We start from the raw sequence: 25,205 nt of genomic DNA, 5'->3' as shown, positions 1-25,205 counted from the left end.
TTGTTTTCTTGGTCAAAAATGTACACTTAAGCTCCACCAGACCAGGGACTGTGTTGGTTTTGCTCATTGCTTCATACGCAGCACATAAAACAATGACAGCCTGCGGTGCCCCATGCACAGGAGTGGGAGTAGTCAGACCTGATTGCAGGTAATAAGGGGGTGGATTATCTGCAGAGAACTTAAAATCGATAATTAAAAAACACAAAATCATTCTGCTTTTTATTATCGCCATGCACTAGCAATTCTAAGCAACGTCAGTGATAAAATATTCCTTCCCCTAGAAAACCTTGCTTTGGTCTAAGTTCTAAACAAATTTTGTGGTTACTGTTGAGTTTTAATAATATATATGTAACCTTCAAACTAGCACATTTTGATAACTTATCCTTTAACATTGTATTCTTCATGAATGTTAATTTGGAGAATTCCCAGTTATACAGTAGGTTTCCAAAAACACATTGACTGAGCTACACGCATTCTTTTAGAGCATAAATTCATGAAGTTCTCAAATTGTTGGAGCTCAGCTTTGGTGCAGTTTGTGTCTCCATCCCCTGTGGTACTACATATCCCTGCATTTAAACAGTAGATTAGAAATAAACAGTGATAGCACAGTGAGTGTAAATGCCAGAGGAACTGAACCTGGGTTACTTCAATTCTGCCATCTTATGTGACCACTTGGCTTTTTTATTTGTGTTCAAAATTTAAAACGCTGAAACAAAGTGCAAACTTCGAAGTGTAACTTTTTGTTTGTAAACCATAACTTTTAATTCATACATGAAATATTTTACTGCATTTGAATTTTACCGGTGTGAAACTTTAGATGAGGCTATTGATCAGACAGAAAAATAAGTGCAAACAGCCAGAATTAGCCTTAAGCAATGCACAGTGAAAAGCTAATCTTTAAATTGTTTCTTGAATATTGAGTCACAGAAATTGCGGAGAAGTCATTTACTACGCAACAACAATACAATGTAAGGAAATGGATAGTTACGTAGAAAAAATAATTAAATTTTTTAAAAACAGAGCAGGAGAAACAACAAAAGATGTACGTCTGACATTGCCAGAAGAAACCAAAAGGGCAGTATCTGAAATGCCTTGATCATTTGCACCAAGGAGTGAACACTTGTTCTAAAGCAATGGATCAAACGATGTCCAAGTTCCCTCACATTCATTTTCACTGATTTTTACAGAAAAAGAAATTCTGAAGTTTTTACCAACTATTATAGAAATTTATGGTTAGTATTCTGGTGAAGATATTTTCGTTGAAACGTTCAACTGTGGAAAATTTGAATGCCTCTGGATTTGATCCTGAAGAAACAAAACCATGGATGGTACTGGAATTCATGGAACTTTTGTGAAATAGGATTTTTATGATTCTCTTTCAAACTTATTCACAATTTTAAGACTTCTCCTATTTGTATATCTGTTGCTTCATATGAAATAAACTTTACTAATGTTAAAATTAATTAAAATCTATCAGCTGTGAACAAAGATAGAGCGACAAATATACCTACCCCATCTACTGATGGTGGAAATATTAGATTTTGATGAAGTCATTGACAAATATGCAGCTGTTAAAGCTCAAAAGCAGAAACTGTGATATTATTATTCATTACTGTGGTAGACCACTATGTAGGTATAAATTCTTTCTCCTTTAAAAAATACATTAATGCAATTAGAAAAACATTGACCCACTACTTTTTTCCTTTTTTGTAAGTACTATTTATTTTCTATTTATTTTTATACTGGCATTATTGATAGATATGTAGATATGAAGTTCAATAAAAGCAATATTTCACTCTTGCTTTTATGGCCTTTATTATTAATTTCATCTTTATTTCTTAAAATAATTTTGTCATATAGAGGCGGTGGCTGTTAAAAAATGATCTGCTTCTGGTGTCAAATATGTTAGGTAAGTACTGATGCCTGGTATATAGTTTGCACTTAAATATTTGTTAAATGAATAAATGAATTAATATTGGGTATGTTGATGGGCAGACTATGAGCATCTTCTTTCCTTAGAATCATTCATTGGAGGCCTAGGGGAGATCTTGCTCCTACTGAGAGGTTGCACCTATCCACAGTATATTCTCTTTACAGCACCAAAACGATCCTTTTAAAATTTAACTTAGATCATGCCACATCTTTGCTCAAAATCCTCCATTGACTTCCCATCTTATTAAGAATCAAATCCAAAGTCCATATAGTGGCACAAAAAGTCCCTACACAGTGTGTTATTTCACTCCCTCTGAACTTACCACTCCAGCCACGCTGACCTTTTTCATTGCTGTTCTTTCTGCATGGAATGCTCTTCCCTAAATTTCTTCAGGACTTTTCTCAAATGTCACCTTATCAGAAAGTCTTCCCTTAACCTATCTGAACCAGTAAATTCCCACCCCGTCCCCATACTGTTTTATTTTCCTTCATAGCATTTGGCATTTTGTAACATTTATTTGTCTCTCTTTTCCTCCTGGAACCCTAAGCTCCAAGAGGGAAGCACTATGTTTTGTAACGTACCTTGAACAAGTGCCTGGTGTATAGTAACCTGTTAGTGATATGGTCCTAGAATGTATGAATTTGCTCATGTATCACAGAGATAACATATTCTTTTTGTGACTATATACGTAGTTATTTACTAAAGCAGCTGGACTTGAGTTTTAAATCCTTATCTAGACAAATCACATATGCCTCAACGACGAAAATAATGAAAATTCTGCACCCAGCAAAATAGCTTTCAACTGTTCTCTGGAGAATATTCTGAAAGGCTTTATCAGGAATAGAGGGAGTCAACCGTAAGGATTAACCGTTTCCCGGGAAGACAGCTGACCAACCATAGCAGCTTCCCAAAGCAGCTCTAGGAGGGCGGAGAAAGGGCGGGAGCTAGCAAACAAGGGGCGTAACCGGGCGGGGCTGTCGCGAGGGGAGAAGAGTTGAACTGTTTGTCCCACTCCGCTCGCCGTATGAAAATTTAGGCGGAGAGTGTCACAGATATGGCGGCCGTTAGGGTGAGTAGCAAAACCTTGCTTAGTTTATCCGGGCCTAGATAGCATTCTGGTAACTATAGAAGGAATCCTCGTTGCTTCAGAAGGGAGCCCCCCCGCCCCACCCCAGCAAGAGGCAGGGTCGAGGTGCGGTTGTGAGAGAATTGGCAAGATCAGGGAATCTTTAACATTTGAAACCTCAAGACGCTTGGGGCTTTCGAGTTTCCTTTAGAGTTTCGAGTTTCCTCAGCCTGGGACAGTACTCTCTCTTCAGTACCCTGCGGTTGACTATTTATACAGTGGCACAGTGAAAACTGAGAAACGACTGGGTAAAATGGCCGGCCAGGCCACGAATAGTAGCAGACGTTTGGGTCTTGAGCTGAAACAAAGAAAAGAATCCTGGACATTTGTCTGGGTGTACAGGGCGGGGCCTTATGACCCTTTGAAGAACTTTGTTCAGTCATTTGGGGTGAAGTAGACCAGGATAGAAACGTCTCAGAGTCTTTCTGCAGTGCACGGGTTTGTATTCACTGTTGTTACTCTCCAGGTTTGAACAACAAACCTGTTTCTTTTGAGTTCTGTAATGGGAAAAGGTGCCTTTACTTAGGAATCTGTGTACAGGAAGTGACTCACCTGGCTGCTAGCTGTTTCCTAAGTACGTTTCAATAACAGTAGTCGACAAATATTTAGGAGGTTTTAAGTGTAAAATGCACTGCTTGCAGGAGATAGAAATATAAATAATTCAGTTCAGCCAGTGTTTAAGCTGACTCAGTATCCGTCTTGATTCATCATTCTCACTCTATTTCTACAATTCTGGCTCTCATAATTTGTCTCAGTTATCACAACACCCGTCTAACTGGACTCGCTGCCTCTAGCCTGGCTCTCATGGAATCCATTTTCCTCTGCACTTCCAGAGTATTTCTACTAAAATGCAAATGTGATTATGCCCCTTCCCTACTTAAAAGCCTTTATTGGCAATCCATCTTCTCCCCTCTGGGGTCAGGACCGACTCCTATGTCTAGAATACCCGACTCTGCCTTGGCTTTCCAGCTTGATCGCCTTTCTCTCAGGAACTCTCCTAACATCTGCTCTTTCTCTGTGCCTGAAGTGCCCTTTCCCATCCTCATCTAGTTAGCTCCTATTCATAGTTCATTCATTCATTTAACACATATTTGTGTACTGCCTCCCCATATGCCTAGCACAAAATGCCTTTTATGCCTCTAATTTAAATAACACCTCTTTGTGCTCCCAGAGGACCCTTGGCATACTCTTAACAATAGGACTTATTACACTGTGAATAGTAGACTATTTGCTTGTCTGTTCTACTCTCCTAAACTGTAAGCTACTTGAGGACAGTAATTATAGCATATTAAATTTTGTATCCTTAGTACTTAGTACAGATATGGTTTATATTAGGTACTCAATAAATTCTACATGAATAAATAAGTGCCAGGCAATGAAGATAAAAGAAATTAAGCAGTGGAGATGCAACATTTAACACAAATGACTGTGATTCAGAGTCAGGGAAGTGCCTTGGGACAAGTATGAAGTGATATGAGGGTTCAAAAGAGAGAGCTCACACCTCCTTTAAGAGAATAAAGAAAGACTTCATGGAGGAGGTGCAAAGACAGAAGGAATGGTCAGTGGTAAAAAGCAAACCAGAATAGTCTCTTGTCACTGAAGCATAGAGAAGGAGAGTTGAACAGTCTTTTGAGTTGGCCATTTATAAATCATTAGCTACAAAGCCAGGCACTATGCTAAAATACTTTACATATGTTATTTCACTTAAGTCTCAAGACAACTTTATGTTGTAGATATTATGATCATAGTTTTACAAATGAAAAACTAATGTTTAGGGAAGTCAAGTAAATTGCCCAAAGTCATTATGCTATTAAGAGCTGAGGTGAGATGAAGAGGTATAAGTAAAGTGGTAGAGGGAGAACTTAGATTATAGGATTAAGGGGAGGATAAGTGGTGGGAAACTGGCATTCATTTAGCACCTACTTTGGCTAGCTGCTTTACATATATTATTTCAGTTTAATCCTTTTAATGACCTTAAGAAATGGATAGTATCCTCATTGTACGTGTGAAAAAACTGAGGCTTAGAAAAAGTACTTGCTCCGGGTCATACAGCTGCTAAGTGGAAAAGCCAGGTTCCAACACAGGTATATTTGCCTCCAAAGTCCATGATCTTTCCAGTACTCCTTGCTGCCTCTGAAAGGGAAGTGTATATTACTCTTTAGAGAAGCATGTGGTGAAAGAAAGGAAGGAAATCTTCGGATGGGGGTAGCAAATTCTAGAAAAGGTATCTTTTCATTAAAAAAAGTTAGAAGACTCTATGTCAATTATGTCTCAATAAAACTGGAAAAAAAGATCAGGACACCTGAACAGGTTTGGAGACAAGGGGAAATGTGTCAAGAACTAGTATAAAGGAAAGATAACAATAGTAATCACAGCTATTATGTTATTGAACATTTACTCTGTTAGGCATTTTGCTAAGCACTTCATGTGAATTTTCTCATTTATACTTTACAGTGGCCCTATGAGTAGGTACTGTTATTATCAGTATTTTATAGGTGAAGCAACTGAAGCTTAGAAAGGTTGAGTAAGTTGCCCACAGTCACACAGTAGTAAGCAGCAGAGCTGGATTCACATGATCTGAGTCTAGATCCTGGGGCTTGAACTTGAGGAAGCATCTGTGAGGCCAAGGTACCAAAAGGGTGATCTCTGCGAATTTTGAAGCCCCAGAGTTTAATAACAAGGAGAAAGGTAGAGAGGAGTCCTGAAGGTTGGTAGATAACTCTGAAAATAGTTATATACATCTTGAAATATAAGAACTTATTGAGCAGATGTGATGGTGGAACACTGATGTGGAATTAGCCTTGAGAAACAAGGCCTGTGCTGATTTCTCCTGACTTCTTGAATCAGAGAGAATGGCTGGAGGACTGGCCTTCATTTAAAAGGATTGGGAGGAATGTAGTAGTGTCAAACAAGAGCCAAATTTCATTAATGCCACAAGTTGAGTGAATTTGAGGAAAATTTGGGTCCTGAAAGACAATTTGTCTATAATAGAATACTTAATATCAAAATGTGGCTACCATTCCTATATGTCAGACACTGTGCTAAGCTGTTGATTCACATTTCATTTAGTTCTCACAAACAGTTTTCTTTTTTTTTTTTTTATTTTATTTTATTTTTTTTTAATTTTTTGTTTATTGCAGTAACATTGGTTTATAACATTGTAAAAATTTCAGGTGTACATCATTGTACTTCTATTTCTGCATGGACCACATCATGTTCACCACCAAAATACTAATTACAACCCATCACCACACACATGCACCGAATTATCCCTTTCACCCTCCTCCCTTCCCTCCCCTCTGGCAACCACCAATCCAATCTCTGTCCCTATGTATCCGTCCATTGTTGTCACTATCTACTACTTAATGAAGGAAATCATACGGTATTTGACCTTCTCCCTCTGACTTATTTCACTTTGCATTATACGCTCAATGTCCATCCATGTTGTCACAAATGGCTGGATTTCGTCGTTTCTTATGGCTGAGTAGTATTCCATTGTGTATATATACCACAGCTTCTTTATCCATTTGTCAACAGTTTTCTAAAGTAGGTAATTTTATCAGCTTGAAGAACAGGAGTAGAGCAGTAAGGAAATCAAAGCTGCAATAGGAGGTTGTAGTAAGAGAAAAGCTTGCTGAGTTTATGATTTTAGTTGTTAACATTAAGTTCTGGGTAATGGTAAATTCAGGGTGTACTCCTTGAGTAGGTAGCCACAGGGGAGTGAATATGAAGGTAGATGCAGGTGAGGTCAAAGGACAGTGAGGTGAGACTTTTGGGTTTTTCATCCACACAGACATTAAAGTTACTCAGAGTTATGGCAAAATTTAGAGTGTAGAAGACGACTATTACTGCAGATCCTAAATCTTCGATGTGATGAAGTGACCAGGAGGCAGGTAGATTATAGTGCTAAGGTTGAATACATGGATGATATGAGCCACTAAGGAGCAGAATTACTTTTCTTTCCTTTATGTAAATTTTTTATTGAAATATAGCATACACAGATCATGAACAGATAGGTAAATTTTTACAAAATGATCATACTTGTTCAACCAGCACCCAAATTAAAAAAAAATAGAGCATTACTAGCAGCCCAGAAGCTCTCCCCTTTGTCCCCCAATGTAGTTGTCCTCCACCATAGATTAATTTTGCCTATGTTTAAACTTCATATAGATGGGATTATACAGTATTTACTCTAAGTCTGGCTTCTTTCACCCAACATTATGTTTCTGAGATTCAGCTATTATGCACATAACACTAGTTCATTCATTCCTATTGCTGTATGATATTCCAGAACGTGAATATATCATGATTTATTTATCCATTCTACTGTTGATGGACATTTGAATTATTTTCAGTTTTGAGCTATTACACATAATGTTCCTATGAACATTCTTGTATGTCTTTTTGGTGCACACAAGTGCACGTTTCTGTTGAGTATATACCTAGGAATGGGATCGCCAGGTCATAGGGCATGCAGCTTTGGTAGATACTGCCAAATAGTTTTCCAAAGTGGTTAGACCAATTTGTATTTCCATTTGTGAGGATTCCAGTTGTTCCACCTTGTCACGAGCAAGAACAGAGATTTTTACATAAGGATGGAGGAGTAATGGCTTAGAAGCAGCATTGAGAATCAGGAAGAAGACAAATTCTACCTCCTGTCCCTGAGACACTTTGAATAGCCTACACCTGAGGGTTACAAAGGAAGCAGTGACCTCAGGGGACAGTCATGTTTCATTTCAGGCAAGGAGAGGGGAGGGTAGACACAATGGAACGGTTTTCGGGGTTTGGGGAAGTAGCAGGAAGTTTGGTCAGTGGAGAGAAAATACAGAGCACTGTAGGAATTAGAATACAGGAGATGATACATGACTCTGAGATTATGTTTTGGGGCTTGGGCCGAGGATGATGGAGCTGGGAAGGAATATGGGCATTATAGGCCTTAAGGTTGCAAAATTCTTGATAATACCAGCCGTACATTCCTTTGTATTAACTTTAGTCCTTGTCTTTTTCGTCATCTTTGTTTCATGTGACTGATACTAGAAGATAGTTGGAACCTAACAAAGTGAAGTTCGTACTTGGAAAGACAGATGGTTATCTACAGCAAAATCAGTTTTTCTGTTTCCACTCAGCATTGTTGGACATTTTTATTTTTTAGTGTAACTTTGAAAGTTAAGCTTTGAAACCTTCAGCCTATTTAACCATGTTTGGTATAGGTTGCAGGATGTTGCTTTATGCCATAAAATAAAAATGATCTGTGCATTGCCTGCTACCATACCCATATGACAGAACTATTCTCTGTGATGCCATCCTCACAGACAGCTGTTAGGTGTTCTGTGAAGGTCATTGAATATGGAAATCAAAGATTGCTTGTCATGAATTCTAAGATTCCCTAAAATTGTTGCACATTGGGCTCATCTAAGTCAGTGTTTCCTAATCCTAGCTGTGCATTAAAATCATCTGGGGAGCTTAAAAAAAGTACTGCTGCCTGGGCCCGACCCTGGGTGGGGCATTTTAATGTTTTAAAAGCCCACCAGGTAATTCTGATGTGTTGCTAGGTTTGAGAACCACTGATTTAGGGAGGGGATGTGTGGCTTTTATACAAGTTACAGAGAACAGAGTATTAGACTTTTTCAGGTTATGAAGAACAGAGGCATGTTCAAGTTATTTTAAGTAGTGGTTTAATAGAAGGATACATACGTTAGGAAGAAAGCCTAGGAAACTGTCTCACCAGCTTAACAAACCTAAAGAAGAATTATTCTGGATACCATAGCAACTCTGGTAGTTACCGTTCTCATGACTGAACTGTTCTGCTTCTGTTAACTCTATTTTTCACATCCACACTTTCCTAGAGAGAGGATCTGATTGGGTTGGCTAGTCACTAACCATTACAAAGTACCCTCTTGGGCAGAAATTGCACATCAGGCTTCTTTATAAGACAGCTCCTAGTCGGCTGCCTTTGGCTCAGGTACCACTTCCTAGTCCAGTCAGTTTTGGCCCATGCATCAGTCTTGTAGTTCAAAGCATAGCGACCTGTATTAGGAATCACAGAAAGGAGCAATATTATTGTCAGATGCTCTGAGGCTTCTTAGAAGAGGCAAGGCAATGGATGGGTACTTTTGGGGTTCATGGTCTGTCTGGTACCATTTACTTTTGAATACTTTCTATAAGTAAGTAATAAAGTTGTTGAAAACATGGTGGAATACTTTTAGAGCTGCGATTAAAAGCTAACTTATTAAGATCTTGTAAGTTAAATTGGGAAATTAGTTCCTCAAGGATAAAAAAAAACTTTAAGACAACCAGTGTAAGTAGCAATCTGGTGGATAATGAAAGTTGCTTAATATAATTTGAACACGTCAGGGAAAAAGTGTAACCCATTCCTGAATGAGACCATCTGTTATATAGACTTGATAGATATTAGTACTCTAGGCCTAAGGCATGAGTTACATACTTAATGTAGATTTGGCCTGGCTGTTTTTGGATCTTTTCTCTCAGTCATTCTGAAACTCACCAGGGCGTATTCGTATCAATACGCTAACTGCTACTGCCACATCCCCTCCTCAGCTTGGCTCCATAGCTTACCTCATTCATTCATATTTTCAAATTTCTACTTGATATCTTTAGGTACATCAAATTCAACATGTTAAAAGTTTCTTTATCTTTATCCAATTTAATTTTTCTGCTGTATTCTCCTTATTTCATTTAAGAACATCAGCCTTGGGGCTGGCCCAGTGGTGGAGTGGTTAAGTTCATGCGCTCCGCTTCAGCGGCCTGGGGTCCGCAGGTTCGCATCCTGGGTGCAGACCTACATACCACTCGTCAAGCCACGTTGTGGTGGTGTCCCACATACAAAATATAGGAAAATGGGCACAGATGTTAGCTCAGCCGCAATCTTCCTCAAGCAAAAAGAGGAAGGTTGGTGCAATGGATGTTAGCTCAGGGCCAATCTTCCTCACCAAAAAAAACATCAGCATCTGATCCTGGGATTATCTCAAAGTATCCCCCACATCCAAACTGTTAACAAGTCCTGTGAATACTTTATTCTTCCATACATTTTTTCTTTTTTTTTGCTGGGAAAGATTTGCCCTGAGCTAACATCTGTTGCCAATCTTCCTGTTTTTTGTTTTTGTTTCTTCCCCAGAGCCCCAGTACATAGTTTTATCTTCTAGTTGTAAGTCCTTCTAGTCCTTCTGTGTGAGCCACCACCACAGCATGGCTTACTGACAGATGAGTGGTGTGGTTCCGTGACTGGGAACCAAACCCAGACCGCCGAAGTGGAGAGTGCCAAACATTAACCACTAGGCCATCAGGGCTGGCTCTTCCATACATTCCTATTCTTTTATACATTCATTCTTTTCGGCATTCATTCATTTTAATGCCTGTGATGTGCAGGAGATGGTGATAAACATTGGGGATACAAAGATCAACAAGATACGAACAAGAGGTATATAGAAGAGAAGACACTGAAACTAACAAGCACATGAAGAGATGCTTAAAATAATTATCAGATAACTGCATATTAAAACAATGAGACAGCACTTTATTAAGCTAGAAAAAAATAAAATGCTAGCTAAGTCCAAATGTTGGTAGAGATATGGGAATATAAGGACCTCTATGTACTGTTGGTGGGAATGTTGACTGGTACAGCCATTATGGAAATCAATCAGTTATTCTTTAGTGAAATTAAGTATATACACATACCCTATGGCCCGGCAATTCTGTTACTGAATGTATATGACAAAGATATAGAAGTTCATGAGGGCATTTGTAAAAGGATATTCATTGCAGTGTTATTTATTGTGGTGGGGAGTTGGAGGCAATATAGGTGTCCATCACTGAAAGTGGATAGGTGAAATGTGGTGGGTGTACATCATGTAGTAATATAGCAGTTAGGAGAAATGTGTTAGAAGAAATGGGTTATATGTACACATAGGGACGCAGATGGATACGATTAAATTGTTTAACCCACTCGGATTTAATGTAATTATTGATATGATTGGATTTATGTTTGCCATTTTGCTTTCATTTTCTATGTCTCATGTCTTTTTGTTCTTCTCTTCCTCTTTTACTGCCTTTTCTTGTATTCACTGGATATTTTATGGTGTGCCATTGTAATTTTTCAATGATTTATCTATACTTTTAAATTATTTTCTGTGTGGTTGTTCTAGGGCATACAACATACATCTTAATTTATCAGACTCTATTCCACATTTATACTGACGTAACGCCTGTAAGATATAGAAACTTTACTCCTTTATAGCTCTGTTTCTTCTCCTTTTTCTGTCATTTTTGTTATATAAATTATATCTATATGTGGTATAAACCCCAAAATACATTATTATGATTATTATTTTTTTTAATTTATTTATTTTTCCCCTAAAGCCCCAAGCGATAGTTGTAAGTCATAGTTGCACATTCTTCTAGTTGTTGTATGTGGGACGCGGCCTCAGCATGGCCGGAGAAGCAGTGCGTCTGTGTGCGCCCGGGATCCGAACCCGGGCAGCCTGCATCGCAGCGCACGCACTTAACCGCTAAGCCACGGGGCCGGCCCATTATTATGATTATTTATTTTATAATCTAATGTCTTTTAAAGAAGCTAAGAGAGCACAGATATCTTATAGACAGTATGTGTGTGTGTGTGTGAGTGTGTGTCTATATACACACACATATATATGCAAACATGTACCCACCCCCACACACATATCTTGTTTAACAATTTTGATTCTCATCATTTCTTCTTGTGGATTCAAGTTACTATCTGGTGTCATTTCTTTACTCTGATGTATCTTAATTTCACCCTTCCCTTGTGTTTTTTTTTGTCAAATATATTACATTTCTATATGTTGTAGACTCAACAATACAAATTTATAGATATTGTTTCTTTTAAAATGAGTTAAGAGAAGAAAGAAGAAATATGTAATTATACTGTCTTTTAGAATTACCTACATAATTCCTTTACTGTTGCTCTTTTCTTTTTTCCAATGTGGCTTCAAAGTACTGTCTGATGTCACTTGCTTTCAGCCTGAAGACCTTCCTTTAGTATTTCTTTAAGGTAAGTAGACTAGCAGTGAATTCTCTCAGTTTTTATTGATTTGAGAATGTCTTTATTTTGCCTTCATTTTTTAAAGGTAATTTTCCTGCATATAAGATTTCTTGGTTGACATTTTTTTTTTGCTTCCAGCACTTTGAATATGCCATTCGAATGTCATTCTGCCCTTCTTTCTTTCTGATGAGAAGTCAGCTGTTAATCTTACTGGGCTTCCTTGTATGTGATGAGTTATTTTTCTCTTGCTATTTTCAAGTTTCTCCCTTTGTCTTTGTTTGTTAACATTTTAAGTATAACGTGTCTGGATTTACATATCTTCAAGTTTATCTTACCTAGAGTTCATCGAGCTTCTTAGATGTGTAGTTAATGGTTTTCATCAAGTTTAAGTTTTCATTTAATAGTTCTTAAACATTTATTCTTTCTCTCATCTCCTTCTGGTATTCCCGTTATGCATATGTTTGTGCACTTAATGCTGGCCTACATTTCTCTGAGGCTCTGTTCATTTTTCTTCATTTTTCTCTCTGTTCTTAAGATTGCATAATCTCTATTGATCTATCTTAAGTTCACTGAGTCTTTCTTCTTCCCTCTCAAATCTACTATTGAGCCACTCTAGTGATTTTTTTAAAAATATCAGTCACTGTACTTCTCAACACCAGAATTCCTTTTTGGTTCTTTTTATAATTTCTGTCTCTTTACTACTGTTCTCTGTTTTTTTTTCCCTCCCCAAAGCCCCAGTGCATAGTTGTATATTCTGGTTGTAAGTCCTTCTAGTTCTTCTATGTGAGGTGCTGCTGCAGCATGGCTACTGACAGACAGTGGTGTCATTCCACCACCTGGCACTAAACCCAGCCTGCTGAAGCAGTGAGAGTGCTGAATTTTAAACACTAGGCCGCCAGGGCTGGCTATAATGTTCTCTGTTTTATGAGATCACCATACCTTCTTTTAAATCTTTCAAAATGGTTTCCTTTAGTTCTCTCAACATATTTAGAATAGCCGCTTTTAGGTCTTTGTCTGCTATGTTCGTCATCTGGGTTCACTCTAAGAAAGTTTCTATTGCTTTTTTTTCCCTTTGTATGGAAAGGAAAAAAGGAGTTTCTGTTGCCATTTTTTCATGTTTTCTTTGCATGTTTTATATATTTTTTGTTTTAAATTGTACATTTTAGATAATCTAGCAACTCTGGTTTCTGCCCCCACCCCCACGCTTGTTATTGTTGTTCCTTGTTTGTTCATTTATTTATTTGTGTGGTGACTTTTCTGGACTAACTGTGATGTCTGTTTCTTCCATAGTGTGCAGTCTCAGATATCCTTGTGCAGATACTTTTTCCTATTTTTTCTTTAAGCTTAGATTCTTAGAGGTTGCCCCTGTGTCAGCACTGCGTAATGATCAGCCAATGGTTGGTCAGAGGTTGTGCTTAAGCACCTTAAACCAGTAAGGTTTTCACCCTTTACCAGTGAGCCTGTTTGTGGCTTGCAGACTGCTTTCACAGTTCAGGAAGTTTAGGAATTTGCTTCATGTTCAGCCAGGCACTCAGGGCTCAGTATTTTTCTCTCCAATCATTCCTCAGACAGTGAAGCCTTAGGTATATTCCCAGTATACTGGACCACTGGGGATGACTGTGGTTTTAGCTGGGCTCTCTTTGTCTTTTTCCATGATCTCTCCAATAATATTCTGACTGTTTGTTTCCATTGGTATCATACCAAACTATTAGTCTCCACTGATTGCTAGCTGATAGTTCTGTTGTTTTTGACAACACTCTGGGTAATAAATCGCCCTGCAGTCTGGTCCAAATAAAGTCTAGGCCCTTGGCAGCAGTAGAATGTTTCCAGTCTTTGAGGCTTGTTCTGATTCTCCCCTCAGTAGAACCCCTGCCATATGTACCTGGAATAGCTCTTTTGCACCACCAACCTGGGGAATATGGGAGATTCCAATCAGATGCTGTGAGTATCAGAACAGCTCTTCAGCAGCACAGAGATGTAAGGGAATAGGGGACTGGAATTTTTACCAGCTGTCTTCCTGAATGCTCTCTATGGAGCAGGAACTGGGGATGGGGAACCAGCATATATGGTGTCTGCTAGTTTTCACCAGCTGCCAAATCCAACTAGAATATGTCTTTTAGCTCAGGAATCTGGAAAAGATGGGAGTTACCACTCTGCTGCAGAGCTTTCTAAAATAGCTCTTCCTAACACAGCACTGGGGAGGATGGGTAGAGGCCCTAATTTGAATGCAACTGCCTCCTACTCTTCTTACCAAGTTCTATAGATTTTGTTGAATAAATGCATCTCAATTTGTTGTAAGCCCTTTGATCCACATTAAAAGAATTTACTAATTTGACTAGTTTAATAGATGTCTCTCTGAGGGAGAGGTTTCACTAAGCTCCTCACACTGCCATTCAAGAACCACATACAAGTTTCCTGTTTTGGGCTGTGACACATAAAGCTGCTATGAACAATTGTGTACAGCATTTTGTGTGGATATGTTTTCATTTCACTGGAATAAATGCCCAGATGTGTGATTGCTGGGTCCTATGGTAATTATGTTCAGTTTTTAAAAAAAATTGGTTCTTGATGGATTGACTCTTGTATTTGTTTCCTATTGCTGATGTAACAAATTACCACAGACTCTGGTGAAAACAACATGAATTTATTACCTGGGGGTCAGAAGTCCAAAATCAGTTTCACTGGGCTAAAATCAAGGTGTTGGCAGGCCTGCATTCTTTCTGGAGGTTTTAGGGGAGAATCCATTTCCTTGCCTTTTCTAGCTTCTATAGACTACCTGGATTTCTTGTCTTATGAACACTCCTTGCATATTGAAACCCAGCAATGGCTGGTCAAGTCTTTCACACGCTGCATTGCTTTGATACTCTGTAGGCAAATCTCCTTCAGTCTCCTTATAACGATAGTCGTGATTACGTTGGGGTCACTCTGATAATCCACCATAATCTCTTCCTCTCAAAATCCTTAGCTTAATAACATCTGCAGAGTTCCTTCTACCATGTAAGGGAACATATTCACAGCTTCTGGGGATGCAGACATCAAAATCTTTGTGGGGGCATTATTCAGTTTACCACAATCCTTTTATCATTGTTTAGACTGCTCTGACACTAGTAATTTTCTTTGTTCTGAATTCAGCTTTACCTGATATTAGTATAGCCACTCCTGCTTTCTTTTGATTACTGTTTGTATGGTATATCCATCTCTACCTTTCCATTTTCCACTTGCCTATATCATTCTATTTGAAGTTTGTTTATTATAGACAGGCCATGTTTTTTAATCTACTCTGCTAATATCTGTCTTTTAATTAGTATATTTTGATAATTTGCATGTAATGCAATTATTGATATGTTAGGGTTTCAGTCTGACATTTTATTTTTGTTTTTTCTTTGTTCTGTTTTTCCTTTCTGTGTTCTCTTTTTCCTGCCTTTCTATGGTTTTTTGGGTACCTTTTTTAGAACTCCATTTTGATTTATCTGGAGTATTTTTAAATGTATCTCTGTATAACTCTTTTAGTGATTTTTTTCTAAGAATGTCTGCTGTTTTACTCTTTGCATTGATTTTTCTTCCTTCCTGATGTTCCAAGCTTCCTTCTTTTATCATTTTCTTTCTCTTTAGAGAACTTACTTTAACCATTCCTTTAGGACTGGTCTACTGGTGGCAAATTCTTTTAATTTTTCTCCATCTGAGAATGTCTTGATTTCCTTGTTATTTCTGAGAGATAGTTTCTCTGGATATAGAATTATAGGTTAGCAGTTCATTTCTTTCATCACTTGAGAAATGCTGTGCCACTTCCTACTGGCCTCCGTGGTTTCTAATGAGAAATCTGCTCTCATTCAAATTGTTTTTTCCCTATAAATAAGGTGATGTTTCTCTTTCACTGTTTCAAGATTTTTTCTTTTTCTTTAGTTTTTCAGAAATTCAACTATGATGTGTCTTGGTGTGAATTTCTTTGCGTTTATCCTTTTTGGGATTTGCTCAGATTCTTGTATCCATGGGTTTTATCTCTTTTGCCAAATTTGGGAAGTTTTTAGCCATTATTTCTTCTGTCACCTCCATTCAGCTTAGTTCATCCACTGAATGTTTTATTTCAGTCAGTCATTATATTGTGCAGTTCTAAACTTTCCATTTGGATGTTCCTTTATATCTTATATTTCTTTTTGAGACTGTTTCTTTGCTGAGACTTTCTGTTTTTAATTTGCTTCAAGTATGTTCATAATAGCTTGTTGAAGCATTTTTATGATGGCTTCTTTAAAATTTTTGTCAGATAATTCTAACATCTCTGACAATTCACTGTTGGTATCTCTCTATTGTCCTTTTTCTTTTAAGTTGAGATTTCCCTGGTTCTTGTTACGATGCATAGTTTTTGATACATACCTGTAAATTTTGGTATTATGATGTAATGCTTTGGATCTTATTCAAAACTTCTGTTTTAGTTGGCTTTCACTAACACTACTCTGGCAAGAGAAAGGGCAGTGCTGCCTTGTTATTACCAGGTGGGGAGTAGAAGTCAAGATTCCCTGCGCAGTCTCTATTGACACCCATGGAAGGGAGGGCCCTCTTGCTATTCCTGAGCAAGAGTGAGAGTTTATGTCTCCCACTAAGCCTCTGTTCTTACCACCCTGGCTGGGAGGGATAGGAGTACCTCATTAGTGCTCCCCACATGGCCTCTACTAACATCACCATGGGGGGCTGACCTTGTTACTGCTTTATGATGGTAAACATCCTGACTCTCCACTAGGTCTCAGATATCACCCCAGTGGGGAAAAAGAGGGGTGCCTCATTACATATCAGGTGGTGATAGATACTTAAGTTCTCCACATGGTCTCCACTGATATCTTGTGGGCCAGGGCTCGTTACTGCCTGGCAGGGATGAAAGTTCCACCTTGTCTAATACCACCCTGGTGGGATGGGGAGTGTTAGGATGCTTTATTTTAACCTAGCCAGAGTGGAAGTCTAAGCTCTCCCCTCAGCCTTTGTTTGTTGGGATGGAAGTATGGCCTCAGTTTTATCTGTGGTGTTTGACTATAGTAGAAGTAGCTATTATTTAAAAGTTTTATGTCTTACTAGCCCACCCCTTTCCTGATCTTTTGGCTAGAAGGAGCAAACTTTTCTTGGGTCTTGTCTGTACTGGTTGCCATTTCTGTGTTGCTGGCTTCTCCAGCACCCATTCTAAGATATATGAAGCAAGAAGAAAACGCAGGGACATCACTGCCATGCCATTCCTCAGGTCCTGAGGTCCCTAACTGATCTGCCATCTTCTCTGCACCTTTCGGAGTCTTCTGTACTTATTTTCTATATAATATCTAGGGTTTTTAACTGTACTCAGTGGAAGGAATTAGGAATAGTATATCTACTTCATCTTTCCAGAAATGGAAGTCCTCCATCATATCGTTTTATCATCCTATACTGGTGATATATTTGTCTGACTGCCATGCTAAAGATTATACAATATTTGAGGGCAGGAACAATGTCTTTGCATATTTATATGGCCCTCATGGCCTAAGATAGCACCTGCCTGGAGCATAGTGTTTATGAAGTGTTTGTTGACTGAGTTAAAACTTTGAACAACTTTTAGACTTCTTGCCCTTAAGAACAAAGTATCCTGGTTGGAGAAATATTAATTAAATAATAGTTCAAAATACTACATGGTTAAATTGTAAATTATCCCAGACTTTCATAGACTGGCTAATTCATGTCCATTGTAGGTAAATTCTTCCATTTCTTTGAAAAACCTGAAAATAAGGGTATGTTCCTTATCTCTGCCTGTAACTAGAATAGATCGGTTCCTTCTCTGTGTCCCCATTGTATACACCTCAATTATACTGATTATAACCATGTATTGGATTTGTTTTTATGTTTTTCTCTCTCATTAAACTGAGAGTTTCCTTAAAAACAGGGACCATGCTTATTCATATTTGTATCTCAAGTCTCTCAGGCTCCTGAGATATAGTGTGCAGTAGACACTTGAATGTTTGTTCAATGAACAAATGACTGAATGAGTGTGTTCTGTGACATCCATATACACAAATATAGGATTTAAACATGTTTAAGTATTTATATTTAAATATATTTAGAGGGAAACTTATCATAATTATAAATTTAAAAATATATTAATTGCTAAAGTAGGTAATGTTAATATGAATATACTTACACTTTTTTTTCAAAACTTCATTGAAAAAATTTACTTTTAAAAATGACCCTTGCTAGTGACTTGAAGTTTGAACCTTTATACACATTTATTGATAATATTTCCGCAAGACAGAAGAAATATTTGAAGATATAATGACAAGAATTTTCCAAAAGTAATGACATGCATCAAATCACCAATCTAAGAAGCAGAGAGAACCCCATGTAGGATAAATACCACACACACACACACAAACACATCCCACTCCCCTATACACATCATTTTCATACTGCTGAAAAATAAAGAGAAAATCTAGAAAACAGCCAGAGAAGAAAGACACATAAAGAGGAACAGAGGTGAGAATTAAAGCATTCTTCTCAGAAACTACACAAACTAAATAATGTTTCTGAAGGAGAGTATCTTTGTGATTGCAGCTGTGACTCAGAGTTGTTCAGTTATGCTTCTTACTTGCTTTTCTTTTGAACAATTGAGGCTTCTCATCTTTAAAAACAAAAAGAACCCCCAATTCCAAAATCCCCACCTTATACTGGTAAGGGAAATATTTTATTGTGATCTATACTGGATTTTATATGATGGTAGTCACACTACAGCTTCTTTATCTTCAAATAGTGGTGTGTAGTTACCTTTTTTAGAATTGTATCTTTAACACCATTCCAAGATAGGGTGTTTGAATTGTCCTGAATCTCTGTTATTAATTTGTATATAGGAATTCCTTATTGCAGTAAAGCCTGAATTATCTGAGGATTCTAGTTCTATAAAATGCCTCAAGTTCTGTTCGACAGTTTTAAAAGAATTGATTACACACCAAGTACAGTACAGATGCACGCAAATTCTACGACATCAATTCTGTTCTAAAAGAACTTATAGTTTTGTTGGTAAAGAATGCTTATCCTCATGCAATAAATAATATAGCATATAAGATAGCATATATTCAAATATTATAACATATGTATAATAAGTCCTTAGCAATTCAAGAAGTGACCCGTGTATATTATAATAGTTGAAGGCCTCTCAGTCTTTGAGTGATAATATTTAGATTATCAAGAATGAAGCAGTTAGCTTGTCAGCAATGGCTCTGGGTTGAACATTGTTTCATGTTCCAGGAACTTAAGGCAATTAGGCTGGCTAAATGAGAAAGGTTAATCTGGGCTTACTTATAAAAGATAAGATTGGATTAGAAACAGCAAGATGGTGGAGTATTTGAATGCTAGGATAAGTGGGAATTTTATTTTGAAGGCAGCAGGAAGCCATTGAAACAAATCCAAAATGATTTATGATTTTTTAAATTTAATGTAATATTACAGATATACAAAAAGGTATTAATGAACACTTCAAATGCATGTGAAACCTCCTGTGTATCCCTCCAACTCTGATTTGGTTCTTGCTCCCTGAACTCCCTGTAGCCACTCTCCTGACTTTTGTATTTAACATTGCTATGCATGTTTTTAGACTTTTACTGTATATGCATGTATTCCTAAACTTTATACACTATTGTTTTGTATGCTTTTAAGCTTTATATAAATTTTATTTATGCTGTGTATATTCTTCTGTAACTTGTTTTTATCAATTAGCGTTGTTTGTGATATTCATTTGTGTTTGTATGTGTAGCTCTAGTTCATTCATTTTCATAGTGCATAGTATTCTGTTTTATGATTATACTACATTTATTTCTTCATTCTCTTAATGGATGTCGTGGTCACTTCCTTCACCCTTTTTTCTAATACAAATAATGCTGTTATGAACAATCATGTGCAAGTCTCCTTGGACTCATGTGAGAGTTTCCCTGCTCTACCATATGCTAGCTGTATGATTTTGGGCAAATCACTTAACGTGTCTAAACCTCAGTTTTCTTATCTGAACAATTAGGATAAGAATAGTACTTATTTCCTAAGGTTTTATACTAGGAAATACTAAATAGATAATCTATGCTGTGCATAACAGTATGCCTGGGCTATAGCAAATGTCCAGTAATTTCTAACTGCTGTTGTTATTCTTAGTATTTAAAAGAATCTTTGTATTCCCAGCACCTAATGTAATGCCATATTTCTTCTGACCTTCAGATCCCAATTTGTCATACCTCCTTCATGCCAGTAGACTGATAACTTGATTCTCATGACAGTGAACATCAGTAGTCTCAAGCAAGTAGAATAGAAATTTGTTGTTATATTATCAGTTTTTTATTAAAATGAATATTTATTTACAGCCTTGTTTTTTCTTAGACTTATTTTGATGTCTTCCAAACCTTTGATGGTTATTCATGATATTTTTAATAACAGAAATAATCTTTAAGAGTATAAAATGTATTTCTTTGGTTACCATACCTTTTATGTATAAAATGTTCCCCTTTCTCTCTTTATCATTGAAACACTAAACCACTAAGGTAGAAATTTGAATACAGAGGTTATTGCAGAGATTGTTTACTCAAAAACTATCCTGTGAAATATAAAATAGTTTTCATGACTTAAGAAAAGTTTCTTTAAAAATAACCCACATTGAAGGAGGTAAAATTCTAGTAGAGTGGAAACGAGAGTACCTTTTCATTAATCTTCCATGAAAGCTGATGAATCTAAATTAAGGCATAATAAAGTCCCAAACCTTTGAGGACTGAGATGCTAAAGGCCTTATAGTTTGTGGCTGGTTTACCCCTATAGTTTTTCCACAGGTTCTTTATTTATGTCTCAGCATTTCAATCCTTTGAAGTAGACTGAAATGCTGATATCAAAAGCGCAAATTGTACAGGTAGATTTTTTATTTTGAGTATTTGTTCTTCAGTACCACTATCTTTTTCAGGAGTTTTGTGGGAAAATACGGGCAGAGTTTTTAAATTTCCTACTTGAGCAAAGTATCTGCTTTTCATGTACCAGTGTAATAAATAATGCCGTATCTGATAGACTCTGCTGTTCTCAGTAGATATAATGATAGTTCATTCTCTTAGAGATGATTCACCCTTTCTTTATTTTCTGAAGAAAATAAGCGCTATGATACATACAGATCTTCTGTTAGTGACTCACTTGTGATTACTCTAAAACAGGGCACCCTTGTGTAAGACTTTTATGTTGCTCTCAAGAAATAGCTCTTAGGCTATAGCTACAAAATGAAGCATTAGCACCTTTTCTCATTTCAATTTTAGTCAGAAAAAAATATAGTGGTATCTCCGTTAAAGCAGAAGTTGGGTTCAATGGCACTTGTCGTTGTCAGAAACTTTATTCCTCTTAGAAAGTAGTACAGGAGACACAGGGGTGCATTGCAGAAGTCAATAAAGTGGAATTAAAATATGCTTTCGTGGGCAAAAGTGGCTGGATCTGTGCTGTATAACCCAAAGGAGTGGAACCAGGACCAGTAAAAATTATATGGACATATGTTTCAGTACAGTCTATGGAAGAACTTGCTCATAGAGCTATAAAAAGATGGAATGATCTATTAGTGGAGTTTCCCTATTAGAAGAGGGTCATACATGGACTGAAGGGTCACTTGGTAGTGTGTTATAAAAGGAATTCTATCATTAGAGGAATGGTTGGACCAGTAAACCTTTAAAGTCCCTTTACGTTCTGAGACTGAAACTCTAGTACAAAGAAGGTGATATTCCTGAAACACAGCCCTATATTTTGAAACCAGTTTCTCTTTTACCATTTTATGTTGGATTTAATAATCATTAGTTTATTCAGGAGCAGTGCTTGATCCTTCAGGCCAATTTGTGTTCCTCCCATCTCCTACCTGATATTTCAGAAGAGGCTAAACTTCATCAGTTGTACAGCTATGCCCCTGTGTTTGTTGTCTTCAGGAATATTTGTGCATTAGGTCTGTGGACAAAGGAAATCACCCAGAAAGAACAGTACTGGTGTAGTCAGTCACAGTCCTCCCTCCCTTGCTGATCAGGCAAGCTATTAGCCCTTCAGATCTACCAAGGGAAGGAAAGAGAGAAAGAAGAAAAAGTAGGAAATAGAGGTAAAATAAGGATTTAAAAATAATTGGAACAAATAGTTGATGAAAAAATAAAGGGGTGAGGGAACGAGGTGAGGAGAAGAAAAAACAAAAAGTGGGAGGAGATGGGTAAGCTACTTTTTCCTTTACCAGAGATGGCAGACTATAACTTCCCTCTCCTCCCCACTCATGAGCTAGAGTCATAAACAGCCCTGTGGTGATGAGATTTTCCTTGTGAACTGCTCCTCAGACACCAGCCCCACTGAAAGGGAAACTTCTTTTCATACCTTTCCAGCACCATTTCTGGATCTTTTGGCCTCCGCAAAATGAGGCCTTTTAAAAATATATATTTAAGCAATTATAGTATAAAGGAATATTTTTCCCTAAGAGATTCCTTAATCAAGGTATTATTGATCATTCTAGCTAAAAGTGCATTAATTTAGAAAGTATTACATTTTAAAGTATTTATTTGATACAGTGTAATAATCATCACATTAATTTGACCAAGAAATTTTGTCATAGCATATGCAAAGTAGAATGCTGTTTCCAGTAAGAAAGAAGCAGGCTTGCTCTGTTGTTCCCTTGGAGACAGAAGGTTGAAATTTAGTCAAGAAATATGTTATAAGAATACTACCTTCTATTTATCCAGCACTAAACGGTTCTAAAATTTTAATCTCTTATAGTATTTGATTCTTAGAACATTCTTGTGAGAATTTTTGATAAGAAGATAAATATTCTCCAAGGTATTTATTTGTATATCAGGATAAAATATACTTGTGATAAATTTTAGTTGTGGGGCTGGATTAATTGGGTCCTCAAATGCTTCAGAGAGTATGGAGGGGCCTGCAAGCATATGCAAAATTTTGAAAGTAACTACATTTTGGGGGACCATAGTTCATAATTTTCATTAGATTCTCAGAAAGTTAAGACCAATGAATCAGTCTTACAATTTCCGATTAGCCTTAGGACCTTTAGTTATCATTTACCTCTACAAATGCTTAGCACATAGGCGTTCAGTAAATGTTCCATAAAAGAACTTGCTAGATTACCTGTGTATACTGCCTTATTTAAACCTATGAATTATTTTATTACTTAGTTTTGAGGTCTGTAGTCCTACAAAGTACTTTGTGTACAAAGAGGCATAAGGCTACTCACAAGGAGCCTACATTTTAGTAGAAAAATAGGCTACATACATTTTAAAAGGTAAATAATAATATAACGTTTGTTTAATACCAGATTGGTGCTTCACACAAATAAAAGCTATATGAATTCAGAGAGATGGCCATGAGTGAGCTAATGAGACTTGAGCTAGGCCTTCAATGAAGGGCAGGGTTTAGGTAAGTGTATTCATTCACCAAATATTTTTTGAGTACTTGCTATGTGCCAGGCACTATTAGGTGCAGGAGACATTCTAAAAGGGAAAATGAAGTGAGTGAAGGCACTGAGGGAGGAATGTGCTTGACATGTTTGGGGCCTGGGAAGATTAATTTGGCTAGAGCCAGAAGGTGTATAGAGAGAGGGGTAGAGTGAAGGTTGGTTGGTTGGTTGTTGAGCCAGGAGAACAAAGCAGTATTTTAGAAAGATTAATTTGGCTTTCCTCTATAGTTTATTTAATCCTGTTTTGAAATTTAGTAGCTACTGAATTCTAAACTGACAGCACCTTGAAAATCATCTCTTACTGGAGTGTTACTGTGTTCTCAAGGAAATAGAGTGCTCTCAATATTCCTTTCCCACATCTCCACAAGGTGGATATAGCCCAATTTCTTTTTATATGTAGCACACACGTATGTATATATGTATGTGTAAAAGGAAGCTGTTAGGTGTTTTTAAAATTCAATTACTAATTTTGACAATAGTTGGTGTTTGTCTGACCCTGATTACCATAAACTGACTAAAGGTGAATTATGCCAATCTTTTGTGCCATTTCTAGAGGATTTTTTAAATGTTTATTTGTGTAACTGCTATATTCCCTTTATATATTTTTATTTTTAATTTTCTACTTAAATTTTTATTTATCTAAGATAAACTTTTGACACTTTCAGATGTTACTCAGTAATAATTACAATTAAGTGTTCAGAAATTCCAAAATAATTTTGTTCTTTCATACAGCATCATAATTAAAGCACGTGGTACTTGAAATGCTTTAACATTAATGTTCTATAATTTAATAAGACAATAAAAACCATATCTATCTAAGCCACACTGAGCTGCACAGTTATTTGTTCTGGCTAACTGCAGATTGGCCTTTTAAGTGCTGAAGCCTTAATTTTGATGAAGATTATATCTCAAATGTACCATATACTTCCCATCCATCTTAAACCAGAGAGTTTAACCCATTCTTCCTCATTCAGTGTCTTCATTATTTAACTTTGCCAATTGTAATATGCTGTAGCTGTTATTCGTAATGAAGATGCAAATATGGATAGTGAACCTGAATGGGTATTGAACACAGAAATAGCCTTAGAATATGCTATCTTGAAAAGATTACTGGTGTCATTTGCTTTTTCCCCATAGAGGTGAAGTAAAATATATACAACTTCTTAGCTTTGTGGGGAGTGTAACATGCTCTATAAACCAAAGGCAGCCTTTTTCAAAGTGTTTTTCTGCCCTCTAAAGATCTCTGCTGATACTTGTGTCCTTTTTCTTGTCTGCCCTATTTTAAGTAATGTGTATGCTTTCTGCACCATTAACATAAAATAGTTTCTGATGCACAGTAGGCATTCAAAAAATATTATTTACCCCTTTCCTGTTACTAATGTATTAGAACACGAGTATTTTGTCGGCACATCCATCTTCAGATTATTTCACTTTTACCAATGTGCTACAGGTCACTACTTTCTCTTAGTGTTCCTTAATATTTAATTTCCAAGAAAAGACCAGATGCTATGGACCATTTACAGTTGCATTTTTAATCTGAGCAACAGAGCAGAGACATGGCAGAACCTGGGTTCTTGATAAGTCACTGAATCAATCAATCGTGGAGTTCTGCCTACTTCTAGACTTCCTTTTATATGAGAGAATAATGTTTTGTCATTGTTGAAGC

The 25,205-nt window shown here is 37.0% G+C and overlaps 1 protein-coding gene across 2 annotated transcripts in view; it reads left to right on the top strand.

Moving 5' to 3' along the window:
- The first annotated feature begins 2,923 nt into the window (after positions 1-2,923).
- Positions 2,924-25,205, top strand: part of APOOL (apolipoprotein O like) — an 87,762-nt gene continuing 65,480 nt past the window's right edge. The window contains exon 1 of one of the 2 annotated variants that reach the window (XM_014792369.2): positions 2,924-3,002. In XM_014792369.2, the coding sequence (XP_014647855.1) occupies positions 2,988-3,002 (15 nt within the window). In that variant the 5' untranslated portion in view covers positions 2,924-2,987. Of the gene's footprint in view, positions 3,003-12,059; positions 12,106-25,205 lie in introns of those variants that run through there. The other variant, XM_087427665.1, reaches the window with a different exon arrangement.

Source organism: Ceratotherium simum, chromosome X, assembly GCF_057802395.1.
Source record: "Ceratotherium simum simum isolate JZ-2026a chromosome X, ASM5780239v1, whole genome shotgun sequence".
NCBI classification, from domain to species: Eukaryota; Metazoa; Chordata; class Mammalia; order Perissodactyla; family Rhinocerotidae; genus Ceratotherium; species Ceratotherium simum.
The sequence above is the reverse complement of the archived record's forward strand: the minus strand, read 5'-3'. Positions and strand labels throughout refer to the sequence as shown.